Source organism: Coloeus monedula (assembly GCF_965178545.1).
Source record: "Coloeus monedula genome assembly, chromosome: 2".
Classification (NCBI taxonomy): domain Eukaryota; kingdom Metazoa; phylum Chordata; class Aves; order Passeriformes; family Corvidae; genus Coloeus; species Coloeus monedula.
The window spans coordinates 75,074,753-75,101,483 of record NC_138782.1 but is presented as its reverse complement, the minus strand read 5'-3'; the positions used below and the strand labels follow the sequence as shown (position 1 = coordinate 75,101,483).

General features: G+C 40.4%; 1 protein-coding gene across 2 annotated transcripts; it reads right to left on the bottom strand.

Moving 5' to 3' along the window:
* Positions 1-2,640: 2,640 nt before the first annotated feature.
* Positions 2,641-26,695, bottom strand: RTN4IP1 (reticulon 4 interacting protein 1). 2 transcript variants are annotated; one of them, XM_082302759.1, is made up of 9 exons: positions 26,339-26,695; positions 24,988-25,139; positions 24,130-24,198; positions 23,769-23,893; positions 18,385-18,433; positions 16,773-16,909; positions 14,491-14,674; positions 13,049-13,141; positions 2,641-2,774 (listed from the first exon to the last, which is right to left on the bottom strand). In XM_082302759.1, the coding sequence occupies exons 1-9, from the start codon at positions 26,583-26,585 to the stop codon at positions 2,658-2,660; spliced, it is 1,173 nt and encodes a 390-aa protein (XP_082158885.1). In that variant the 5' UTR covers positions 26,586-26,695; the 3' UTR covers positions 2,641-2,657. The 2 variants fall into 2 exon arrangements, with proteins under 2 accessions (XP_082158885.1, XP_082158886.1); XM_082302760.1 differs by lacking the exon at positions 13,049-13,141.
* Between the last annotated feature and the right edge of the window lie 36 nt (positions 26,696-26,731).

Sequence of the window (26,731 nt, the reverse complement as noted above, 5' to 3'; positions counted from 1 at the left end):
ACCCAAAGAAGGAAAGATGATGTTTGAATTGGCCACTATTCTGGACACTGGAATCAGCACTGCCATCTCTGGAGGATACAGGATCAACAATGAGAGTTTTGTCTTTTCTTCACAATTTTAAAAAGAACAAGCAACAGAATGATTTCACCTCCCTATCCAAGATTATTATCCCTATAAAAGCTTGGGTATCTCAAAACCTTTTTTTTTTGAATCCTTACAACTCAGTGTTGCATAGAAAGTGGCAGTATGCCTCAGGCTAGAATGGGACAACTAAACACGGGTGAGACCACATGGAGTTACAATTCTGTCAGTGTGTAGTTAACCCAGAATAGTCAGTAAGTGTAACCTATTTTATAAAGGACAGGAGTGCAGTGCATATGTGGCTATAGCAACGTGGACCTATGAGCTGTAGTATAGAGAAATATTCACTACGGGAAATTAATATATTTGGTTCACTGGAACAAACTTATGTTTACTGAAAATTTAAAGACTGCTAGTACAGCACATCCAAAGAATTTTTAACATGTGGCTTCAAGTTTATTTAGTAAGCTAATATAGTAAGTCCTAAATGCAGAAAAAATTCTAGATTTTCTCATGTATAGAGGATGTAAAGTAGCAGATATTTTGTTAGAAAAAGAGAGGGCTGGCAAAAGGATGCATTGAAATATGAAGAATTTGCCCATTTTCTAGGTTGCCTAACTTCTTGAGTTGTGGCTATTTTTCTTCTTTGCCATGTCACATTTGTACCTTTTAAAACAGTTTCAGTAAGTAGAGTCTTCCTGAACTCCAAAATCTTATAGAAAACAAGAATTCTTAGGGAAAATATCACTAAAGATGACTCCAACAGCACATAAGCACTGTGGTTACTGAGTTTTCCAGCCATTGCCTGTTGGGCTTACCATGGAGAATGCCAGACTCCCCAGACATTCTGGTGATGTTGGAGAGCAATGTTTGTGGGGGGCTGCTGGCTCCCCATTGGACAGAAGTGTCAGACTCCCCTAGGAAAGGGCACAGCCAAGCCTGGATATGTCCCCAGCCACAAAGGCTATGCCCATTCCAAGTAAGCGTAACTGGTTTAGTAAAGAACTTGTGACAAGTAGGATGTCCTGATGACTGCAGGAGATCCTTCTGTTGCCCTGCTTTGAACCTGGTCATGTTAGTTTTCCTTAATAATGTTGGCAAAAAGGTAAAATACAAACAAACTCTTGTACTATGCTGCTGTGTTTTGTTCTGGCTTAGACCAGTGTTATTACAAGCTGCTCCTAGGAGCATCCAGGCCTTTGTCTTGCATAGTAAGTCTGTTTAAAATTAACATTTTCATTACTATTGTATTGCCTCAAAGGATACTGGTGCTTTTACTATTACCACCCTAGAGGAAGTGCCTTACTAATTTTCTTCCTTTTGTAAAGACGCACTGAAGTTTTGTTGCTCTGAAATGTGCTGCTTTTAGTCCTTAATAGAAAATATGTTGTTACTGGTTCCAAACAGTGGTACTTTGTCATATTGATGTGCTCTTGCTATATATAATATAGCATTTTAAAAATAAATTTAAGTTAGGTAACTTTTTATTGAAATTATTTTTAAAGGTAGAAAGGTGAATTTTATGGTTCCTCTTGTGCCCATCTCTGTCCATAATTCCTCTGTGACAGCCAGCCCCTGAGGAGTGAATACATGGTGTAGAATAGCTGCAGGCTCTGAGGAATGGGTGATTCTTCTATGCAAGCACATGTTCAGTGCATTTGTGCACGGGGCCACCATTCACATGGCTGCCACTTCCGTCCGCAGGTGGAAGTGCTACATGACATGGTTTGTGCACCACCACAGCTGCACTGCAGCAAATGGACAGCTCTCACTCAAGAGATTGCCATTTTCCTTCAATCCACCAGCATAATTGCAGGGGAAGTTACTCCATAGCCCATCTCTGGCAAAATGGCAAGTTTAAAACCAGCCCACCAGACACAAACACCCCCTCCAGTACTTCACCAGCAGTGATGGGACACAGCAGGAACAAGGGCTCCTGACTACTGACAAAATCATGTCTACCCTACTTGCATAAGCACTGCAGTCAGCTGAATCTGGGCCAGGAGCTGGGCAATTAGAATAATTATCAGTTACAGATTGATTTTGTTCCATGCTTCTATTTAGATTAGCTATGTCATGAGAGAGTTGCCATAACAAGATCAAAGTATCGGTCTTGAGACAGTGATGTAACCATTTAGTTCTGAGAATTAAATAGCTTGAGTAATAATCTACATTAGTGAAGCTAAATAGAACTAGGAAAGGCCAAGGAAAAACAGCACAGGTTTCATATGGACAAGTAGATAAGGGTGTCCATTTCAGGACTTACATCTGGAAAAGAAAAGCTCCAAGATGTACAAAAGGAAAATGCTGCAGACTGTTCCTCTTATTCCAAGAGTGAGGGGTGTTCTGCAAAAGTCACAGTCACACTTTTAACATGGTTTTCAGATAGAAATGCCTAAGGGACATTAGTATGTCTTGTCTGCTTGTTAACAGGCACCATGCAAAGGAACCACAGGCTTTTCTAAAACAAGACTTTAAGTTATGCATCCTGTATGAGCTTTTAAAAAAGAAACACTTGCTACATACCAATTCATGTTCAAGGACTGACTGCAGGCAGAATAATGATTAGAGATACTTTATTGTCTACTAATTACATTGATCACTGTTTTTCCACGTGCATGTCCTCCTTCCAATTTCAGAAAGGCCTTTGGAACTTCAGAAAAAGAGAAGACTTCATCAATAACTGGTTGAATCTACAGAATAAAGAAAAAATGTCTCTATATTAGGAATAAAGTAATGCATCATCCTCACACTTCAAAACTGTAGGAAGAAAGGGGGGAGGTTTCTTTAAGGTAGTTAGGACAGAACTTGCCATGTAGCCACTAGATTTTAAGATTTTTCAGAGATACCTCTGCATGCAGAAGCAGGCTTTCTGCTGCTCTTTGCCTGAGTTTTGAAACACCTCCACTCTAGCACAGTTTAGAGCCCTTACCTGGGGCTTCTACCACTAAAGTCACCAAGTAAGGCTCTAACGTTTACATCCTTTCAAAAACTGACACTGTGGTTTAACTTTTTGTTGTCCACAATGATATACTGACAGAAAGAACTTTTTTTTTTCTCATATTTCTCTACTGGTTTTCTTGTCAAACCCACGAATTCTCACACTGTCAGATATATTTTAAACATATCTATAGATCTGATGCCTATCTGCATCAGTACATGGCTCAGTACCCTTAAAAGACCACAACTGAAGTACAAAAAAAAAAAAGTTCACCACTGTTTGTTGCTGAAATCATTTAGCTACACTTGAAAACTCAGCCACTGTGTATTCCAGGAGGCATAAATCATTATTAAGCCCAGCTTGCATCAACTGCTGTTCTGGCATTAATTTTGTAGAGTGGCCTTCTGGATTGTTTTAGACTCATTTCTAACAACAACAGTGAAACTACTTATTCACTCTCCCCATTATTAACTAAGGAGCCTGAAACCCCTATAAGCATTTTCTTTAGATAGCACAGTGTACCAACAGAAGCAGAAGAAATTCCAGCTCTTCTAAAAAATATTTGTCACTGCTGGTCCAAGGGAAGAGGTTTTTTTCTACTGTCAAGTTCTGAGTCAGCATTCCAAATACCAAAATAAGATTTGTATACAAAAGTACCTCCCACACCTCCTACCAAAGATCTGCCTACCCTGAGGTTGGTCCTTTACCTTGGATTCCATAGCACCAGCCCAGTGCATGTTCTTGCACTGATCCTAATCCTCTTACCAGAGGAAAACATGACCAGTAGATGAGTCTGCAGCTAGCTCTTGCAGTGATGAAGATTTGAAGTACCAAAGATCCAAACACACTATATACAGTGCTAGAAGATCCTATTCACTTGTGTCAGGGAAAAAATATTTTCTGCATTTTCCTTATAGCTGTGAGCATGCACCATCTCTTGTTGAATACTCCAGAACTGGTAATTTCCCTGTGCTGGCAGGACACGCATCTTGCTTGACAGAAAAGGAATACAGCAGCAGTAAGGACACAAACAATGTGCCAGCATTGGAACGGTGCTGTCTTTCAAAAAGCTGCCTTGCTTTTACCAGAAGACAAAGAGTTTTACTTTCAGACATGCTGCTTAGAAGGTAAGTGTGCAGCACTACCAAGGAGAGGTTTTCATACACACACACACACTTTACAAGCAGCAGTGCTGTCCATCCAGCACCCTCCCCAATGGCACAACAAATGCTATCTGATAGCTGTTCACGCTCAGGGAGGTCCTTTTCTCAAATCTCTTAATTTCCCCTTCATTTACACATTGTGCCTTACTTTGATGTCCACTACTTGCATTTAAATAACTGCTGGTTTTGCCTGTATGATAACAGTAATTCAAGACATCAGTACTCCAACTTGTACCACAGTATCTCCTAATATTATTACTAGATTTTCCTTTTTATTTTGTCAAGGCAAGCTTAGCCATAGGGTGAAACTGTACAAGGCAGAAAATCAGGAGTGAATAAACCCCCTCCAAAGAATGCATCAGAATTAGCAGACAAATCACTTTGAGAGCAACTGTGCAAATACATATAGTTACCAAGTGCCTCGAACTTGCCACGCAGCAACATAAAAGGCTGAGTAATTTATTTCCCTTGTTCTGCCTGGACAATATCTGTAAACCAACCTCTAGCAAAGCGAGCAGTAACACACAGCAGAGGAGCCACAAAGATACCCCAGCTGAGGAAGAAATGTTGGCTATAAATGATCATGTTCAAGACAAACTCATGTCTGGTCAGCATTCAGCACAGAATAGAAATGTTGTCTTGGACATCAGCAAAGTCAGGGACGTGAACCCAAGGCAGCAAAAACACTGAATCAGACAACGGTTTGGGGTAAACTGAGCATCTGAGTGCAGCTGCAGCTGCCGTGACCATCAGCAGGAGGAACGTGCTGCTGATCAGTACTGACTGTTTTGAGGAAGACCAACCCTTGCTTTCACAGCAGATGCTTGGGAAAACACAGTTCACAAACCTTGTTGAGCCAAGCACTTGTACAGTACTCATTGTTGGTGGCAGTTGTGTACAATGCTGTGCTTCAGTTAAGGGGAAAAAAAGAGATACAGAAACCCAGCCTGCTGGAGCATGGACACTGATGACCCTGACATGGCAACAGTCTAGGAGGAGGTGGAAAGTATTCAGGGAAGAAAGCAGAGCAGCAGCACAGGGGATGTAAAGTGCAAGGGATTCCAGGGAAAGGCAGAAGTTAATTTCAGACATGTGCAGCAACTGAGAAAACATAAACAAGACACTTCACTGGTCTGCTAACCCGCAGTCCCTTACTGTAGGTTGCAGCTTATAACCCTCACAGAGGGTTACATACTCAACCTGCTGGGTAGAGTTCAAAGCATTGCATTTGAAAAGTGGTGACACAGTGATTCAGAGGAGCCTCACAGTTCAAAACACCGTGTGTATTGCAGCCACCACATGCTCAAAGCCCATCTGCTACATTGATGTAACCTCTAGCTTCATTTAAATGCTGGCTTTAGGCAGTGCTACAGAGAGACATGAATACCGAATTGATGATCCTGGCAATCTAGAGCATTAAACATTTTATCTGACTGGCTGGACAGTCCCATTGTTTGAATAACCCTGAAAGGGCTGACCGTGTTGCAGCACAGTGATTCACTCAGCCTTTACCATAATCCACTGACTAAGATAAAATTTCTTCCTGTGAACAGACAAACAAGTAGGGGAGCGTCTGCTGTTTGTTGAATGTGTGATAATAAATGGAGATTAACTGGATAACAAAAACACTGCCTATTTACAGCCACGCATCAGGTCCTTGCCAGAGGACACCTATTTGTTCAGGGAAAAGGGATTAAACTAAAGTCTGGGAGAGAAAGGATTACACATACCCACATTGAAATGTTTATCTGAAAACAGATAGGGCCTGAAAGGTATTTTCCTCCTCTTCATTCTCTCCAATGCAGGACATACTATAGAAACGAATCTCAGGTCTCTTGAAATGAACTCATGTGTTTGGAAAAATAAAAAGAGTAACTGCTGATGCTGATTAAGGCTATCCTACACACAGCACAGAGGTGGTGTCCCAGCCCCCTCCACCTCTGAATGCAGCAAGGCAGGGAACAGCACTGGCAGGAGTGGACTGGTCAGCAGGAACACACTCCTACTCATGACAAATTCAGGCCCATCCTTGGAGGTCTCACTTTCTGCGGTAACAAGGACACAGTTTGAATTTATCAGGAAGGGACTAGTGAAAAAATATGAAAGGAATGGAGACGGCTTTGACCCTCATAGTAGCAACAAGTCGCTCCAGCGCGTGGAGTTCTTTCCTGCCACTGGAGGGGGAGCGAGAGCCTTGAAATTCTCAGGAGAGCGACGAACTGAGCGCAAGCCTAGTTCAAAGCGCGGAAGGACAAAAGTGCCCTCACTCAAAGGACAGTGACAGTGCACTGGCTCTCCCCCAGGTCTGCAAAGGATGGCCGTGTCAGAGCTGCCGGGCAGCCTTGCTTGGGTGACTGCCTCCCTCCCTCCCAGCTGCTGCTTCCCACAGCACATCCCCTTCCTATGCCTTGCTGAGGCTGCTCAGGCTCCCGTACGGCACCCCGCAGGAAAGGTACTTGCACGTGCACAGAACAAAAACTGGGATGTGCTCCACCAGACATCAAAATCCTCCTGAGGGCTTGCTGGAATGGAAGAGACCTGCCTGCTGTTTTCACTAGCTGAGTTAAAAGACAAAGGCCATATTCCTCCAGAAATTACCACCGTGCCTAAATGCGGTCTGTGAGCACAAAGGCAGAGCTCGATAGTCTCCTTTGGCCTTTAGTGAGTCTCTCATCAATGTCAACAAGAATCTTGAATAGAAATCATTAAAAAGAACAGTCGTTGTCCTGGAACTAAACAACTGGTTATCCATTTGTTACTTTATTGTCTTCCCATAGGGAAAAATGATGCTGTTTTGGGACACTCCTGCTTTAGCTGAGCATCTTCTCTGCTGTACTCATGTTCCACGCTCTTTGGATCTTACTCTCACCCCTTTCTTCATCCTTTCTTCCCCTTAAAATGGCATGCAACAATGTATGCTGAGCCTCATATTGCTTGCCAACAGCAAGTCCTAGGGTCAGCCCTCACTGAAGACAAAGACTGAAGTTCTCACCTTCTGGAACAGCTGGCTCTGGTCACATGTACAGGTAGGATTGCAACTGCACAGTACCAGCATACAGTCGTAGGATGGTTTGGGTTAGAGCCCAAGTCCAGCTCCCCCTGCCATAGGCAGGGACACCTTCCACTAGACCAGGTTGCTCAGAGCCCCATCTTTGAATGTTTTGTAAAAAACTTCCTTGCTGTGTTTAACTTGTACTTCAGAGAATATGCACTTTCATCCATGAGCACATTAAAGGACATCAGGTACATGATATTTCTATCCCAAATACCTAACTGAAGTAAAACTGATCCAACAATACACCCATAAGAAAAATGGTGCTGCAGTGGTTAAGATACGGGAATGGAAGGCAAGTGTCCCAGGGTCTAATCCCACAGCCATCTTACCAACAACTGTATTATCAGATCTTATTTGTTGGGTTATTAAGCCAAAGTATGTTCTTTCATATCAAATCTCTAACAGTAGCCCACAGGAACTCATGAGTATCATGTACAATTATTCAAATGCTAGCAGGCAAATCCCAGTTAAGCAGGCTATCAGGGTACAGTTCAGAGTATAGAAGAGGCTTCAAAAATCTCTCGTTTGTTAAGTAGCCCTGGTAGAACAGCTTCTACAGAACACAATGAAGAGCAGTAAGAAACTGGGACAAGCCCAGAACTGCAATGTGTGCCAGCCTAGCCCAAGCTTAAATCAACAGAAATAAGGAGGATCCTGGGTTTAGTTACGTACTGGACCATGCTGAAAAACTGTTGACTAAAGGAAAAGCAATTAATCTCTGCTGGAATCCCCTGTCAGGCACATTCTTGGTAATTGTCCTGATATTTATGCTGGTAATTAAAGCAATCTGGGGCAATGTCACCATATACTTAAGACAGAACCAACTTTAGTACAGTTGTATATAAATACATATTTACATATGAAAGCATATCATATATAGAGACTAGAAATTGGTCCTGCATGATCCACATCTCCTTAGGTCTCAGCAAGTTAAACTCACAGCAGACAAGAGCTGCCTTGTTGACCCCACACTTTATACCTGCACTAGGCACAATTCCCTCCTACACTAGGGGGCTAGAGCTCAGAACACCAGGACTGACTTTCCACACAATATACAATTACATCAGGTTAAGGGAATTCATCTGATTAAATGCCTGGTAGACAATGATGAAATTTTTCCAGACCTCATTGTGGAGTATGTGAATTTACATATTCAAACCCTATCTCCCACAGTATGTGAAATTTCCATTAGTGCCCTTCACAGACACTTTGTGATGTAACCACGCAGCACTTTCATGAAGAGCATAAGCAAGCTACCATGTCCTGGAGGAACAGGAGCAGCTGTGTTTTAATAAAAATCACAGTGGGTTTTTTTTTTTGGTGGCCATGACAAAATGCAGATAGAGGTTCTTTCTGGAAGAGAAAGGGCTGAACAGAGCTTTTGGCAACCCCTCCTCGGTCAACATCTCTGTGCTCTAGCCAACCAACCTGGCAAGCAAATGCACTGCAACAAGAAAACACAAAAGCAAAGCAAAAAAAAAGGTACAAGCTTTGCAATTTAGCATGAAGAAAGATGGTCATCAGAGCAGGTGTGAGTGACTACAGAGAGTGGGGAGAAGGACTGATCTCTAGTTAATTTAGACTTTTAAGTGTAGAAATCCCTGTACTTAGGCACCCTAGTGCCTTTTCTAAGAGAGACTAAAGCAGGCACCACGCGAGGGCGAGTTCTCAGGTACCTTAGGATACCTCAGCACAGTCATAAAGTCTGGAATTACTGTAGAAAAGGCCACATCTATAGATACCATGTTTGGAGAGCAGCCAAAGACTCAGTGTTACATTCACTGTTTGATATTCATACAGGTGAGAGAAATACAGCAATAGTACAATAAGGTCCAGGGAAAAAGTTACTTGCAGAACTGTAACAAGATGAATTTGAAGCAAATCAATACACACGGGTTAGGAAACTGAGTCCAGAAGCTGTGATGACCTACACTAGCAGTAGGTATAAACCATCTTAAATCATGGCCAACTCTCAGAACCCATGGCATGTCAAAGTGGATGACCATATCCATTTGTGTTATTTACTTCCTGGATAGGAAAGACCAGGAACAGAAAACAATTGAATTCCATATTTTAACAAGGTATCTCAGAGTAAATCACCAAAGCTGGATAAAGGGCATTAAGCCCACATTAGGAGATCAAGAAATTATGGTAGCAAAATGTTATGTGATTTGTTCAGCATTGCACAAGAGGACAGCAGCAGGGCCAAAGAACAGTCAGCATCCTGCCCTCCAAACCATAACAGCAGGTGCTAAGTCCAAAGCATCTAGTGCCTTCAGCAAAATGTATAATCAACACTACTCACAAATTACATTAATATAGGCATGCAGTTGTTCTTCCTGTGGGTACCTGTGCTGGAACATCTATCTAAAAAGCAAACATCAGAGAGAATGATCTATCCATTTCATGATTGGAGACTCTGTTTGCCCTTTAGCCTTCCTTCTGCAAAAACAACTTTTACCCATCAGCCCATCTAATGCAACAACACCCTGAAGGAAAGAGTATTAAGTCACCAGAAACACTGCACACACACTTGTACTGCATTTAAATAGCACTGAATTAAAATGAAAATGTCACATTTCTGTTGGGCTGCAGGTTAACCCACATCCTATCATGATCCAGCAGGAACACACAACACACTCAGTGCTCCTGCTTATGACACTAAGGAGACTTCTGAGCCTGCCTTCCTCCACCAGGCTTTATAAAAGGCAAAGTTAGTGCTCAGTTATGAGTTAGAGGCTTTCTACCAACTTAAGTACTTATATGAATTTGGCCTATTTTCACCAAGGACTATATGACATGTCCTTAGGAGGAAAATGCTGGGCAAGCAGCAAAACGGGAAATTGTCAATGTTAAATCCACAACACTGATCACAAATACACCAAATTAATTCCTAACGAGCCTTTCAGTGATGATGCTTCACCGGACAGCAGATCTGTGTCCTGAATTAAAGGCTCTGTTGATTTCAGTTGTCTTTAGATGAGAATTAGTAATTCACCAGGAACATTCTACCATGTAAAGAGACACAGCAGCTTCTGACATGGGCTTCGTCAGCTTATTTGGTGGAGCCCACATTAAGACAGTCCTTACTGAGTCATAATTAACTGCTGCAATTCAAACCACAACAGGGATTCCCCAGGAGTAGAAAAAGTAGCCAGTATCTTTAAAATTTGTCAAGGAAATACCGGATTTTCTCCATGCCCACAACTGCTGCAGCAGTCTCCCAGACCCTCAGTCTTGCAATAGTCTCTTTGAAAGATGTCCAGCTTCAAGGCAGAGAAAACAGCTCATAAACTGAAAATGGTTTTACAATTCCCAAAACTGACTGATGTGCAGGTAAATTACACAAGGAAAATTATTCTCTTTTCCTTGTACTACCAACTCATCAAATCCTCTCCTTCTCCTCCCCATTAAAAAAAGGCTGTGAAAAGAACTCCTCCTCAGAGCTGACATTTTGCAAACCTCTATTCCTTGCTGCAAAGATCATCCAGGTGAAAACCAAATCACTTTAAACAAAATTGCTTGTTGTTCATCCACTGAAGGATTGAGAATCCTTTTGCTTTCACAAAGGAACATGATGAACTCATCAGAACTAAAAATCTCTGTTGGTGCAGAAGGACTGTAAGGAGAAACACTGTAAAATCAAAATGATCTGTAAATGTTTCAGAGGTATGCTCTTCAACGCTTCACTGTAATATCTCTTTAAACCATCATCTCTTTTTAATTTCCTACGTTTAATACCCCCTCATCATTTATTCCTGACAAAAAAGCTGCTCATTTTCAGGAGCTTTCTAACTGCTCTCTTATTCACACTTCATACAATCTCAAAATTAAGATGTCTTTAACAGAAAAGACTAACATTTAAAAAAAGCCCCCTGCGTTACTCAAAAATATTCACTCAAAGGTAACAAGTTCAACTACATGAACTCAATTTGCTGGCTTCCCCAAGCCTTCTTGATACACTTCATTGCTTTGTGCTTTTTTCTTTCTCCTTTATTCTTTCCTATTCAAACATAAACATTTATTTTCACTTACTTATAGGAAATTGTGGTACAATTTCTCCAGTGATTCTCTCCTGCCTTTTTTTCCAAGCACCTACTCTTCTGAATGTATGGTCTGTCCATTTAAGAGAACTCTTGTGTCTAAACAAGAAAGGTCATAGTCTTATTAATAGCTGTCTAAATGGAACACAACTGGGTCTTACAAAATCCTGATGACAGCTCAAATGTTTACAACATTGCACAAAATAGAGTAAAATGCTGCTAGAATAATGACTCTGCAGACAAACAGTCTGACGTTAGGACCTGTTTGTGCACAGAGAATAAACGACCAAGCAAACATCTTTGTCCTCATGATCATCTTACAACCAGAAGTACATCAGGACATTCATGTATGTATGACGTACCTTTTAAGTGGCATTGCAATTCACCTGTCCAGGTTACTAAGCAAAGAACACTGATTAAGCCCTATGTCTATTGCATAAACAGGTGTTTTCCAAGAGGCTTTCATGAGCATATTCTGCATTTGTTTTGCATACAAGCTAGGAGAAGAACACAAAACAAATTGCAACTGGCTGAGAGCAGGACAAACGGTAAGAACAAATACAAGGGCATTTCTTTTTCTTAGACACTTATAATTTAGCAGTGTGACAGAATGCAATCACAGGATGAGGACCACCTTCTACAGCTTCTTTCTTGACCACAGGATTATGCCTATGGCACTGGACATAATGCAAAGCAGAGAACTTTTTCTTACCAGTAGCACTGAGGTGGCAAAGTAGAAGCAATCAGATCTTAAGTACAACAGCAGTTTATTTACTCTTTTCCAAACTCCGGAACATATTGCATACCAAAAGAAAGGGGATTAACACTCTGAGATATCTAAATTTTACTAATATGCACAAATTTTGAGCACAAGATGGCAGTTCACATACTGGAATTGCCAGCACTCATGGCAGATTCTGCTTACTCTTCTGCTTAGGTACCACACAGAAAGATTAACAGCAGTTGTCCATATTTGCTACTCTTGGATAATTTCATGTTGCCAAAATTCCCAAAGAGGACACTGCTGGGACCTGTATCACCACACAATCCAAAACATAGGAAATAAACTGTTCACTCCCACAATATATTTTGTAAGAAGCTCATAAACCTGAAAAGATCACAAAAACACACCGTAATCTATCTTGGCTTTTCCCCCAAGTCCACTAAGATTCCCCAGAAGCTTATGAATGCTCACAATATTCCAAGTCCCTGTGCTGAATTAGCACAAACATCATACTCTGCAGCACTGAAATAACGAAACACAAGATTCCTGTCACCACTCTGCCAATGGATATCATCTATTACCTGCAATAACCAGAATATTCTATTTCTGCACACACTATGGGCAGGATGCCCAACCATCCAGGCTAAGCAATTTTGCATATGCAGATACACAGCCATGTTATTCTGCCTAAATGAACCAAAGGAGAACTCTTAAAACATAATTTTCATACAGAGTTCATATTAAATGATTCCCACTGGCAAAAACAAACAATCACTGGACTTTACTCCTCGTAACTTTGTAAGCTTTGTGTTTTTAAAGATGTACGCTCAAGAGGGAGAAGGCAGAACAGTCTTAAGGACCATGAACTCCTAAATTCCATGCAAAAGGCAGAAATCAGAAACTGGAACAAGTTGATTCTCAACTAGTTTTCCTCACCGTGACTCTCAAAACATTTTATTTCCCAGTAGTGAACTCCATCATTTTTAAGTCCAAGCAGCATCTCTTCCAGCACAAATACGTAAGTAACCTTCACTGACATACCTTTCCAGAATCAACCAGTTCTGCTATTTCATCCAAATTTGGGCCACTTGGCATGAAAAATGCCCACCGATAATGGACTCCTTTAAGGAGATGCTGCAAGAAAGATCACAAAATCTATTAAAAAATCATGAGAGCAAACTGAAATGGGAACTAAAATTAATGACAGAATCTCTAAAGAAGTAACAAGAAAAAGACATGGAAATTATATGCTAGTGTCTGAAAAAAATGGCACCTAAGCATGTGGATTAAATGCACAGACTAGGATGTTGTGTTCCACAATAGGATCAGGGTGAATTTTGTGTCCAATTACACAAGTCAGCTCGTAGAGGAAAACAATTACCTTGTCTCTGCAGCTAGAAACAGCATTATTTGTTACATAAGAGAGAAACTATGTTATGTGTTCATGTACACTCACAAAGGGGGTGAAATAAACCCTGCAATGTGACATTTAGAACCTTCCACTTCAGTATCAGTGACTTCATTTTCCACCATCTTATCTGCCAAAGTCATCACTGTCCAGTGACAGATGGCAGCTCACAAGAAAAGCATTTTGGGAAGATCTCACAGGCACAAGTCAAGAGCATCTCCTCTGAGCAAGCTATTACAAGAGTAAGAGCCATCATCTGCCAAAGAGACATGATTTTTATATACGGCATAGAATTCTCTTCATCATGGAAACACGCAATCTGAAAAATAATATTACATTATTTCTTCCCTGCCTTTTCATTTTATCTTTCTTGTGAAAGTACTGCTGCAGGACTTAAAATCCTGTTCAGCCAAGCCTTTGCAGGAATACCATAGCAACTGCTTGAAAAGCATTCATTTGGAGAGCGAGTACACAAGCACAGGGAAGAAAGGGAAACTTTCTAAAAAGCCCCACTGATCTGGCCACTGGCAGAATGTTTTAAGATCCACTTATGAAAACTAGAAAAATCAGTATCACCATCCAGACACATGAACACGAAAGAGATGAAAGACTTCCTAGCCACCCTCGACCACTCTTATTACTCTCTGGTGCTGGAACAGGATGAAGAGAATCAGTCATGGAACAATGTTTTGAGAGAAAGCCTGACCGGCCTAAAGCAAGTAACAAAACTGCCCTCACTTCAGTGAGGCAGGGATTTGCTGTATTTACTATGAAACCCTGGCTGTCAGCAGGACACACTAGGGAGGCCATAGGGAAAAGGCCACAATGGAATCAATGGAAAAGGCACAATAAGGAATCAAACTTCAAAGCTCCCCAAACTACTACATACACCCAGCAGCACCACCCCAACACATTTCTTTCAGTGCAAGAAAGAAAGAAAGAATAGTATACTTAATGACATATGAGGACAATGCAACAGCTGCCTCTCCATGAGCTCTGTGACTGACATCCAGGCCACAGAAGTAGTCACTAAAGTACTTCAAAATATCAAAGTACATAGGATTTTGTCAAATACCTTGAGAGTTTTGGAACCAACAGTGACTCCTGTTTGCAACATGCCATCAGCCACTCCAAGTTTGTCCATATTGATCAGGAAAGGTGTCACTAAGGTAACATATGTTGCTCCTGACCATTTCTTCAAGCGATCTAGTGCCCACTTCTCAGTGGATCCACCAACATTATCTAGGATAAAATCAAACCTGCAGACATATAAAGAACAGGTTTAAAATCTTGATATGGGAAAAATAACTTCACTGTAATTAAGTTAATTAATAGCAGAAACCAGCTATACTTCACATTTACATGTCACTGCAATGCAATAAAATAATCAGCCTGCAAGACAGCACTAAGAAAGTCCCAGAACTTCAGCGAAGTCCCAGCTTAATGTACAATGGGATTGAAATTTACAGGTTATTGCCCATTCACTGTGCAGCAGACACAGGCTATTTAAAAAGTACACTTAAACTCCCAAAAGCAAACTTAGATGCATGACTACATTCTGTACTTGCTTAAAGCCTTCTAGAGCTCTATCTCTTCAGCCCTCCCACAGAGACTACTGGAACAGTCTTGAGGTCTAGCTCTGAACAATATGGTATGTACATGTAAAAACTAGTCTGGACTCATGCCCTCAGCTAGGAACAGCTCTTGTACATGCTGTACTCACATGAAAGGCAGTTCCAGTGGCTAAAATTACGTAAACAAATTATTCTACTAACATTTATTTCCTCGCATCCTTTCTGTGACCCAGTTCTCAGCTTCACTTCTCCAAGGTTTTTTTGACCTCCTTATTTATTTAGGAGCCCTTTTACCTCTCCTGACAGCCCTTATCTTCACATCTACCTATTTAACATTGAACCTAACAATGCAAAGGATCTAAAACCTTCTCCCCATGGAATGGGTATATGCAGCCTCTGGCAAAAAGCCACAGTTTCAGTATTCCTTCTCATTATCCCAGCATGTGAGCCTGTAAAGGCTGAATTGGGCAACAGGGAGCTATGCACCTGTTCTGTTAAATACACAACTCATTCTCTTTTCATCAGTAAATTTTCAGCAATCTCCAGACTGCAACAGATACGTATATACACATACCTCTAATCTAAATAACCTACAAATATGAGGTAAAATACCTAATGCAAACTAAACAGAAATGTCCTTATCTCTCTGGAATGACAGTTTTCCTGCCTGTCTTCCAAAGGTGTAATTTCACATTCAAAATTCAGTTAACGTAACAGTTAGCTGCCAACAAGAGAAGATCATGAAAACTAATGCTCCTGGAAAGGGTAGCTGACTATGGGTTCTGAAGAGTCAGTACAACTGAAAAGGGGAGGGAAGTAGGAGCATCCCTCCCAGTAGATCTGACTGATCAGCCTAGTTGCATCATTAAACTGCACCCCAGAACACTGTTGTTGATATCTCTTCGAAAGGGTCACTTGCTAGAATGGGTATTTAGCATTTAAAGTGTTGAGCTGCACAAAGGCAAATTCAGCACTGACTGCAAAGTCCATCCTGCCATACAGACAGTGTCACTACCCTTGCAACTGCCCTCAGGCCTGCTGACAAGTGCATTACAGTTAAAAGGCACATGGCTTCTTAGCACAGTTACCAATAAAATTCTCCCACAGATTGAGCAGCTTCTCTTCACCCTCCCAGAAAGTTAGCTCGATCTAGCTAAGAAGAGCAGTGTAAATACCATATTCAAATACAAGTCACAGCAGACTACGTTTAAACAGATGGAAAGATTACAAAAGCAAAGAATACTTCTGTTCTAGAGAAAACTCCCAGGCTAGTTTAAACATAGCTGCTGTGACAAGATAAATGTGATTGTTTATCAGAGGCAGCTGTACCGAATGTTACAGAACAGAAATTTACTCGCAGTTGAGTTGCACAGTGGCAAGTCACTGCTTCATGATATAGTTGTTCCCTCTAGAAGACCAATTTTATATTTACCAGCTTCACTCAGGATTTCACAGACTTATTTTAATTTATTCATGCACTGTATATTGTCCAAGATACTTGGATGGAAGCTACAAAACTGTTCATATCACAGTCATTGAAGAAAAGCACGTGCAAGTGAGCTTGTCTCAACAAGCTCAATTTACTGGCTTAGTCTTACAATGAAATCTGTGCTGGGCATACTCACTTGCAAATTGCATTCAAAAAGGTGAATCTGCTTTACAAAATAATGCTTTAAAAATGGGGGGAAAAAATTAGGGAGTTCTGACAGAGTCAAGCAATCAAAGGGCAGAAGGTCTGACTGCCAACTCCTTCATCTCAGTATTAAGCTACACAAACACTCACAAGGGTAATGTTTTAAGCTGCTCTTCCAGATTTCTAGATTTATAATCAACCACATCATCTGCTCCAAGCTTCTTCACCAGTGTGCTGGCATCATGAGAGCAAACTGCTGTCACGTGAGCATCCCAGGCCTTCATTAGCTAAAAAGAAGTATAAAAAAAAACAAGTCCAAAAATTAAAATTTAGTGAAATATTGAGAACAACTTAAAAAGCCAAAGTCTCATTATATTTATATAACAAATGAGCACCTTTAATAGGGAGTAGGGAGACTGTTCCAATACCAGATAATTTGTCACAAATCCCACAGACAAAACAATGGCTAGAATTTATCAGTATTGAAGGTGGTTGTGGGGAAGGAGTTGGTGTGAAGGAGGAGTGTGGGGGTTTTTTAATGCCACTGAAAGATACCAGGTCTCATGACAAATAAGGCTCTCAGTTTGCCATCTGAATCTGCCAGCTAAACATACACCAAGAGGTACTGTCCAAGTTGCCAATCTACCAAACTGTCACCAGAGGTACCATTAAATGTTATTAAATACATCTTTTAAGTATTTCATATTACTGCAAATAGGCTAAGTACTAGTAAGAAGAAAAAGAAGGAAGTCATCTCTGATTTAACCACAGGGTCAGTATCGGGTTATCTTCTACTCCAAAAGCTATAGTAAAGTAAAGGATTTTTGCTAGTTATTTATCTCTTTTCACATCTCATTTTTTCATTCACAGTAATACTTTTTACCTTTATTCCAGATTAATTAACGTAGTTTATTCAGGATTGATCAGTTACAAATTGTAACTAGTCAGTGGCTGGTCAGCCTTTCATACTGACTTTATTACTGACCTGCTTTATTACTGATCAGGCAAATAGCATACCACAAAAAATTCTGCTGTAAACCTCCGTGCTTATGGCCCAGTAACATGGAAAGTAGTGATGCAATCACCTGACTTCTGTATTTTTTATAATCTTGAAAGAAAGATGTTTCAGCATGACACTAATTAGAACCAAAACCCCCAAATTAACTGAGAGCATGAAAGAGTATGTTCCACAACTAACGAATCAACAAAAGAGCATAGGGACTTTCCAAAGTTTAGAGCTACTGGAACAAAGACAGACAAAAGGGCAGCAGAGCAAAGACAGTGAGGGAAAGTAAATCTAAGCCTCTGTGCTTTACATCCACTGCACACAAAAGCCTCATCACATCATTTGACCAACTACAGCAGTTGTGGTAGGTGATACGTTCTCCACCAGTTTTTCTACTCATAAGCCAAGTTCTGTTCATATTAGAGCACAGAGCTGACTGAAAGATAATGAGAACAGGCTACATATTTCAAGTCACACCATTCAGAGATTTCATGCACCCAAATTGTGAAATGTGATTTTACACACAACTCCTTTCTTTGAAAGTCCCTGCTTCCTACCTTAAAATAATACAACATAATAAATGGAAAGCAATAAATCTGAAAATACTCTACTTTTGGAAATATCAATCAGCTCATTCAGGCAGATTGATCAGTAGCTTGCTATTTCTCTATTCCTTCTCTCAATTCCCTTCTGTTATTTTTTTTTTTCTTACTGAAACGCTTGAAGATTCGTCCTGGGCATGCTGGTTTATATTACCTGTACAGCAAATGTACCAACTCCTCCTGAAGCTCCTAATATTAATACTCTGTAAGAGAAAATTAAAATATATTTAATAGTTCTTTAAATGAATTCTACAGTAACTATGTATTCTAATGTTTCTTATACATCTCTGACACTGAATTATTTTTAGCAAAAGATTGGTTTTGTCAATCAATATTATTCAAGAGTTGTTAACTGTTCAGATAGCCAAAAATGTGACTTAACATTTCCTGATCATGTGTCCTGTCCCAAAAGCATTATCTCAGCACAGCCAGAGAGACTTCCTCACATGTGCTTTCCACTAAATGCAGGCAGTGGAGCTGTCAGGTAGTAACATTTATATCCCTCAAAACCCCTGTACCTGTCCTCACTTTCCCAAACATAATTGTTTAGTTTGGGACAAAATCAATTAAAAGTCCTTTCTGTCTCCCAGACTCCACTGTCATATCTCCTAAAGAAAAAAATCACAAAAATCAGTCTTATCTAAGAGAAAAAGTAGTTTAGTATCACATTATTTACGGAGACTGTGAACTGCAGAACACATGGAACATAATTTTCCCATATTGCATAATGTTTATCTAAAAGACAAAAATACAATGAAGTACCCTTACCATTAACAAGTTTAATTTCTATTAAATTAAGATAGGTGTCTTTTTCTCTAGAAAAAAAGCACTAGAATTTTTCTAGTTCTTTCCAGTACATCTCAACAAGACCCTGTAAATGCAGATTGTGGAAACTGGCACACAAGCAAGAAAATGAAGGAGTAGATTACCAAATTATTAGCAATTGAGAGTTCATTTTAAGTGATCACCCTAAATTTCAAAAAAATTAAAACAAGTTTAGTTGTGTGAGGACCTTACTGCTAGAAGACTAATCACTGTTCAAAAATTTCATCCAAATACTTTATTAAATAACATCAGAAAGTGAATTAGTAAGACAACCTTGAAGTTCAAGTTGCAAACAGTGCTGGGACTTTGGATCTATTTGCTAATTCTAGGACAAAAGGAAGATCCAAGATGAAGTCCTGGCATAGGATTGGGGAACATCATGTTTCTCAGAGCTTCTGTTTGCCAGAAAAATCTCAGAATCTTCAGAAGCTGATGACATTCCTGTTTTAAATCTCACAGTGAAGGATATTGAAGGAAATTGCTTTTTACAGTACAAAACTGTACTATACAATCTGGAGTCTCAGTTTTCAAAAGTTCTTTGAAGTAGCTTAAGAGACTTGGCTTTGGTCACACTATCCATTTTAAAATGCTTCTTCCTTTGTAACTGATCAGATTCTGTTCCCTCCCATTTCACAGATCCAAGCTGCAAAATTCAGATTAAGAATATGAAACCACAAAGCCTGCAGCTTTTAAATCTGCCAAAATGTACTTATCCTCAGAACCAGGCTTCTAACGACAGATGCCCGGAGCAACATGCATATTTTGACTTTAGTATACTTGAAAAGGCTCCGGGATACCACACTCAAGATATTGGGTTAAGCCCATCTTTATCCTTAAAAAGGACAGTCAAAATGAAATCCTTTCAAAGAAACCTTTTCAAACCACCTTTACAATTTTACTCCTTAGTTGAAGGGCGTTTCTTCTACCACATATTTGGGGGAAAGCTGTCATCTTAAAATGTACAATTTCCTCAAAGGATTTAGGTAAGATTTTCAGTTTGGGGAGCAGCTTGGCTAGGACTTTTTTTTATTCTCCCCTTCAATAAAAGCCCTCAAGATTCTTCACATAGAAATGCTTTCAGATTCAGTTTGTTCCTATGTTACATGGGCTATTTTCTACCACATCTTCCAATTATTAAAACTCTCTCCACACATTATGACTTCAAGAAAGCTTTTCATTTCGGAGACAAACTACATCTGCACAGGAGATCCATGTGCAGCCTCTCAACAGATTAGCATTTTTACAGCACTGACAACAGTAAGACACACAAGTAAGTCGGGGAGTGTTTGAAGGTACAGGACCTGGTAGGACAGTACTGAAGGACCACAGATGGTGGCAAGTGCCGAAGCAGGAACAGTGTTGTTTGCACTGCCTCAGGAAAACACAGCCAGGAGAAAACATATCATAGAAACTACTTGTTTCCACTGCAAGGGTGAGCTCAGTAGTAAACTATAATATCTAAGCATGTGCACTAGGGAACAAATCTAACAAATCTTCTGACCTGGACAGAGATCCAAGAGAACCAATTCTTTCAAAACAACAAAATGAACATTCGTACCCGAGGCTTTCCTCCCTTCTGACAACGGGACAATATTCACCAAGCCCCCATGGGGCTCCAGCAGTTCAAATGATTATAGGGAGCAGATCTCTCCAGATAAGCATACCATGAGATTTGAAAGTTTAGTCCATCTCCCTGGGCCCTGCTTGAAACTATGGTGTGGTCAGAAACAAGCATCAGACTGGCAGGACCTGTTTTGGCTGTATGTGCCCCCCACCAGAACACACTGAGGATGGGGAGTGGGTGTAGAGATCAAGGACTAGTATTTTCTCTGGATTATAAACAACTAACAATTTTCAGTGACTGAGTTACATGCAAAATAAAAATTGAATAAATGCATCAATTTTATATAGTTATAAAATTAATGTATTTATTGATTAAATATATCAACTCTATTTAGATATAAAATTATATTTCATTTGATTATGCCAACAAAATGTCCCCAAGAAATTTATTCCTGGATCAAGCAGTGTTTACCCTATCAGGAAGTTTTACAACCTACACTCAATTTGTACTTCTCAACAGATAAAATACACAGATGAAAAACATACCGATGAAATAACACACAGACAGTGAAAAAAATATTTTCTTATGATACCATTCAAATTTTCACTGTAACCATATAAACCAGGAGTGTACATTTGGTAGCTTACATTAACAGAATCCAGCAACTCTGCCCAGCATACATGAAAGTCTAAGATATTGCCTCTGTATTTACATAAAGACTTTTACTTAATAGCAATGTAAGCACTTTGAAGAACTTCTCAAACTGTCAGGTTTGTTTTTATTCTGCATTTTATGAATACAGAAAGCAAGATATTTAAGCCAGTCTTGAACGAGCATATTCCCTTTCTACTGAAACAGGTCAGTGGCACATCTGAGAAGCTGTCCAGGTATCCACAGAGAACAGAGTCATTTTGAACATTTTGGATAGTAAGAACATTCATTTTTAGCTTGTAAAAGAATATTGACATTAATTACAGTGGTATAGAATAAAAGCTATGGAAAAATGACTGGAATTGCAGTGAAGCAGGAGGGTTCACAAAATAATGAGAGCACACCTCAGGTAACTTGTAAAAACGTAACCTGTGAAAGTATGTGCAGATGGAGCAGATAATCTGTCAGATCAATGTACAGCCAGACACTGGAATAACAGCAAGTACTTGTGGTTAGCTCACACTAACGCCTTAAAAGAGGTGAAGAGAACAATACACACCAACAGAAAAATCTCACTGCTTTTAAGATGTCTTAACACTGTAATAAAGCACCAGTGAAGTAGCTTTCATCAAGGAATACAGGCTGCTCTGCCAAAATAAGACACATTTTTGTATGCATATACACCCTTCTACATAGCTATTTACATACAACTAAAGGAGACAAAAAGACTGACATAAAATCACGTATGTAGGTAACTTCTTACCATTTATATGATCTAAAGAAATTAGGAAACACTGTATAAATTCTTGTATTTTTAAATTATTGACTTGAGAGTTCACGGAACATAATTTTGCACAGCCCCTTCCATGCATTTTAAATACCTTCCTACAAGTAATTTTTCAGGGGAAAAAAGGTACCATCACATAAGTAATTTGCTGCTGGTTCTACAGTTCAAAATTTATAGATAGGAAGCATAATATTTTTTAAGTACATTAAAATCGGGTTTTTTGCTGACAGAGTAATTAAAATTTTATTTGGAACATAAAAGTAAATATTAAATGTAAAGAGACATTACAAATGCAGTTTGAATTTTACCATTAACAATCTAAACACTTACCTGTAGTTTGGAAAGACACTTTAAACAAGGCTAGTTTATCAGTGTATCTTTAGATTAATTCTATTTGCATGTGAAAGTTAAGATAATAAAATGCCTAAATACTGAAAAATAAAAAGTAAGGGGATCTTAGGAGTTTTGTTATTAGCTGGAAGTTAATTTCAATGATGTCTCTTTGAAACTCCTTTAAATGTTGCAATTTTGTTTTCTCAAAACATTGTTTATCTTTAGAATAAACAATTACTCAATATTTTCATGATGAAGTTCACTGTGACAGATGAACAACCACTCATTCAATTGTCTTCTAAAGATGTGGGTGAAGAATTTCCATAGATCTAGTATCCTTCGCAATGTGTTGCATTACAAACTATCAGTCAAGATAAGAAGAGGTCAGGCATCCAGACTCCTACTGCCCAATAATTACTTTATGACCTAAATCTGTGATGCAGCATAGTAACTTTAACTATTATTTTTCAACTCCCATAGTTTTACTTTTGTCCTTATTTCCATTCTGAAGATCTTGCTATCTATTTACTCAAACATCCAAAGGTCAACATAACAGAAAATTTCAATTATCAGGAGAAAAATGGTATTTGCTCCAATCCTTCAGTGCATTTTTCATCTGCCATTGTTAGATTAACAGACTGATAAACAAAGTCAATCTTTCTATTTGATTGGCTGCTCGTCTTGCACATTCTCCTTTTCTTGTCTGCATTCCTGACCTCATCAAAGTTCTGGCCTGTAGGTCAAGTAAGAGTTCATCAGCTGCTCATTTTTCTCTAAAAAGCTGGAAAACCAGTCTGTTCCAAATGGCCCACACATGCAGGAAGTGAGTGAACCACACCTCTGTCCTTGAGAGGGCCTTTTGTGAGTTGCCAGTATAACTGAGAGGATATTACATTTGGCTAGCTGTCCTAAAAAGGTGAAGTCCCTAGAAATTCCTGGAGATAACATCCTTAAATTCTCTATATAGCCCATACACTAGATATACACTGGATTATGACAGAATCATAAAATGGCCTGGGTTGGACAGGACCTCAAAGATCATCTAGTTCTAAATGCCCTGCTGTAGACAGGAACACCTTTCACTAGACCAGGTTGCCCTGAGCTCCACCCAACCTGGCCTTAAACACTTCCACTTGTGGATGTGGCAGCATTCACAACTTCTCAGGGCATTTTTTACCTCTATATAGGGACCTCATCTGAGCCTTCCTCTAAAGAAGCCTCTCTTGGCAGCTGTGTAGACAGAATCCATCATCCTCAGGCAGCTGATCTTTATGAATGTCATGGTATAAGTCTTTATCACTGCTGGACGTGTCATAGAAGCAGCTCATCAATATAAAAATGAAAAACTTCAGTTTTAGCACCAGAACTATTTACTTACCTTTTCCCACTACAGTTACTTTGGTTCAGTCCTCCCACTTGGTTAAGTGCAGACCACGCAGTGAGACCAACATATGGTAAGGCAGCAGCTTCTGTGTGACTGAGACACTTTGGCTTAAAAGACACCTGAAATAAAATCATATCTAAGTCACACAGCAGCTCTCATGTGACACTAAAATATTTAAGCACGCTTTACTGAATTGGAGATCGTGTATTGCACATTTTCAGCCACCTTCAAAACTAGTTGGACTACAAATCAATACAAGCACTAAGAAATAAAGTTACTTAGATACTGAAGAAGAAAAATGCCAGTTTTTACAACTTTGGAGTTTTGTCTGTTAGCCACAGTTTTGAAAGTTTACCTCGTTTCCACTAGCTACCACGAATTCTGACAGAGTACCCTGTTTCCATGGGGGAATTGCTGCCCACACCTAAAACCAAATAGAAAACAACTATCAATTTTTGTAACTCTGTGCACAATTGTACGTACACAGAAATTTCCTTCATTAAAGAAACCTTTTTTCCAATTTACAGAATGTCTTCGTTATTTATCAGAAACCAGCTTTAGCTTGCTTTACACAAAAAAAAATATCACAAAACTGACTAAATGAAGGACTGGAGGGCTATGTAAATAAAATGTACCATTGCAGTGTGCATAAGACATAATTTTTCAAGCCCCCCCTACTACTCCCATGCCAGGAAAGCCCAGATTAGAGGGGCAAGGATGGTGCAGAATCAGGATTTGCTGTATTAAAACTGGTGAAATGTGAAAGCAACTGATGAAGGTGAAAGCAAACAGTATCAGTATTTGTTTAGGCATCTGTGAAGTGCTTCTTGGGTTAAGCCAAAGTTCCTACTCCAAGTTACTCATGAAAAATAAAAACAAATCCCTTCTTGTTAGAATTCTATCTTCAATTAAAAACAAAGTGGCATTTTGAGTATGCACTTAGAAACAAATTCCACTCTTGACACCACTGAAATGGACCAAAAACTCAAACACAGAGGGGAAATTAAGTTGCAGAAGCAAGTGTCTGAAAGACCATGTTTTTCAGAGAAAAAATGAAGGGAAGAAAATATTCTAGGAATTTACTGCCAGATAGGCCTTATTAAGAGTGCAACAGCATTAAAAAAAATAATTAAGAGGAAAACGAATGCTGAACAGCCTATAGTATATTTTAACTATACATTTTGGAAAAAAAATAAAAGATTGGTGGTATCACCTCATCTCCAGGTTTGAAATAAGACACACCCAGTCCACATTCCATAACAACACCAGAGACATCTCGACCAAGTGTTAGAGGAAATTCAGTCTCGCCAGTTTTCAGTTTCAGGGGATCCCGCTTCATATTTAATGCAGTTGCACCATAACCACCTACAAAACATGGAATCAACCACAACACACCACACTGAGTGCTCATTTATTAATTGCCTAATTCCTATTAGAAAGCATTGTCTACACGTAACGTGCCTCATTTCTGTTACAACTGAAGCATGCAAGAAATCTGCAATATTTTATACTTTTACAGATTTTACAAATAAAGAGCAAATGTAAAAAAATATTAAGGCACATCTCCTAAGATGAATAACCTGGACGTCTCTTCAGCAAGCAACAGACAAATGCTGTGAAGTCTCAGAATTCCCCATCTAACAACTGTATTCAGCCTAAAAATAACCGGCATTTGAGCATGTATCCCCAGAGTTTGGACAACTCTGCCTAAGGGCCGTACCGTGCTAGAAAGTGTCTTAACAGGAATCCTCAGACGGAAAACGTCCCATCACCAAACTCCCAACCATATACAAGGATTTTTAAAAATTCATTTATTAGAGACCCAAACCACAGATCACGGATCTATCAGCGGGCTTCCTGCAGATATATTTCCTTATTCTACTGCATCTGATTCGATATGCAAGCACTTCTACACATGAAGTATAACGTATTCTACTACCACAACTTCCTTTTTGTGTTTCAAACCCAGTAACTGGGGAAGAAAATCTAATTAAATGTGTCAAATACAAAGAGTCGGGCAGTGAAAGTGACAGATTTTCTGGGCGGGATGACAGCACGTTCCCAGATGCCAATTCACGATGGGCATGAACGACACGGTTTGCCTTCGGTCGCCTATGCCAACTTGGCAGTACCTCGGACCTCCAGCCCCATTCACCTCAAAGAGATGGGAAAATCCAGCATCACTTAGGGGGAATGCTGCTCCTTGACCGGGCAAGTCTCTCGGTCAACAGAGCAGCACCACAATCACTCAATTAACAGTTCACCCTCGCAACACACTCACACTTTTGTCAGTGGCTTTTTGTATCGTTCTCCCCTAAGAACTTGAAAAAAATTTTTTTTGGTATCGTTCTTCCCTGAGACCCTTAGAAAAGTTACGGTTTTCCACAGAGCTCGGGCAAACACGAGTGTTGAGGCACCCCTGGACACTGCCGAGACAGGTGTGTGCCGGGGCAGGACGGTGTCCTGGCACGACTCGGAGCACCGGGTGCCACCGGAGCCGCAGCCCCAGCACAGCCCCTGCCATCCCGGCAGCCCGGCCGCGGCTGCCCGGGCTCGGCACTTACTTCTCATGCTGAGGTCGATGGGGTTCAGGCTCGCAGCGTGAACCTTAATGATGACCTCGTTCGGGAAATGTATGATGGGGAACATCATGTCCCTGGTGAAGCGCAGCACCTCGTTGCTGCCGTACCGGTCTATGACCCAGCTGGGCATGGCGGTCCGCGCCCGCGGAGAGGCGCGGAGCCCGCGGGCCGGTGCCCGCCCGCTCGCCCAGCGCAGCGCCCGCCCGCTCGCGGCTCCCCACGACAGCATGACCGGGGCGGCCGGGCCGGGCCGGGCCGGGCCCAGCCGCGGGTTCGCGATCGGGATAAGGATCGGGATCGGGACCGGGACCGGGCCGGGTCGCTCCCGCTCGCCACAGCGCTCAGCCACGGCGGCACCCGCAGCCAATGGGCGGC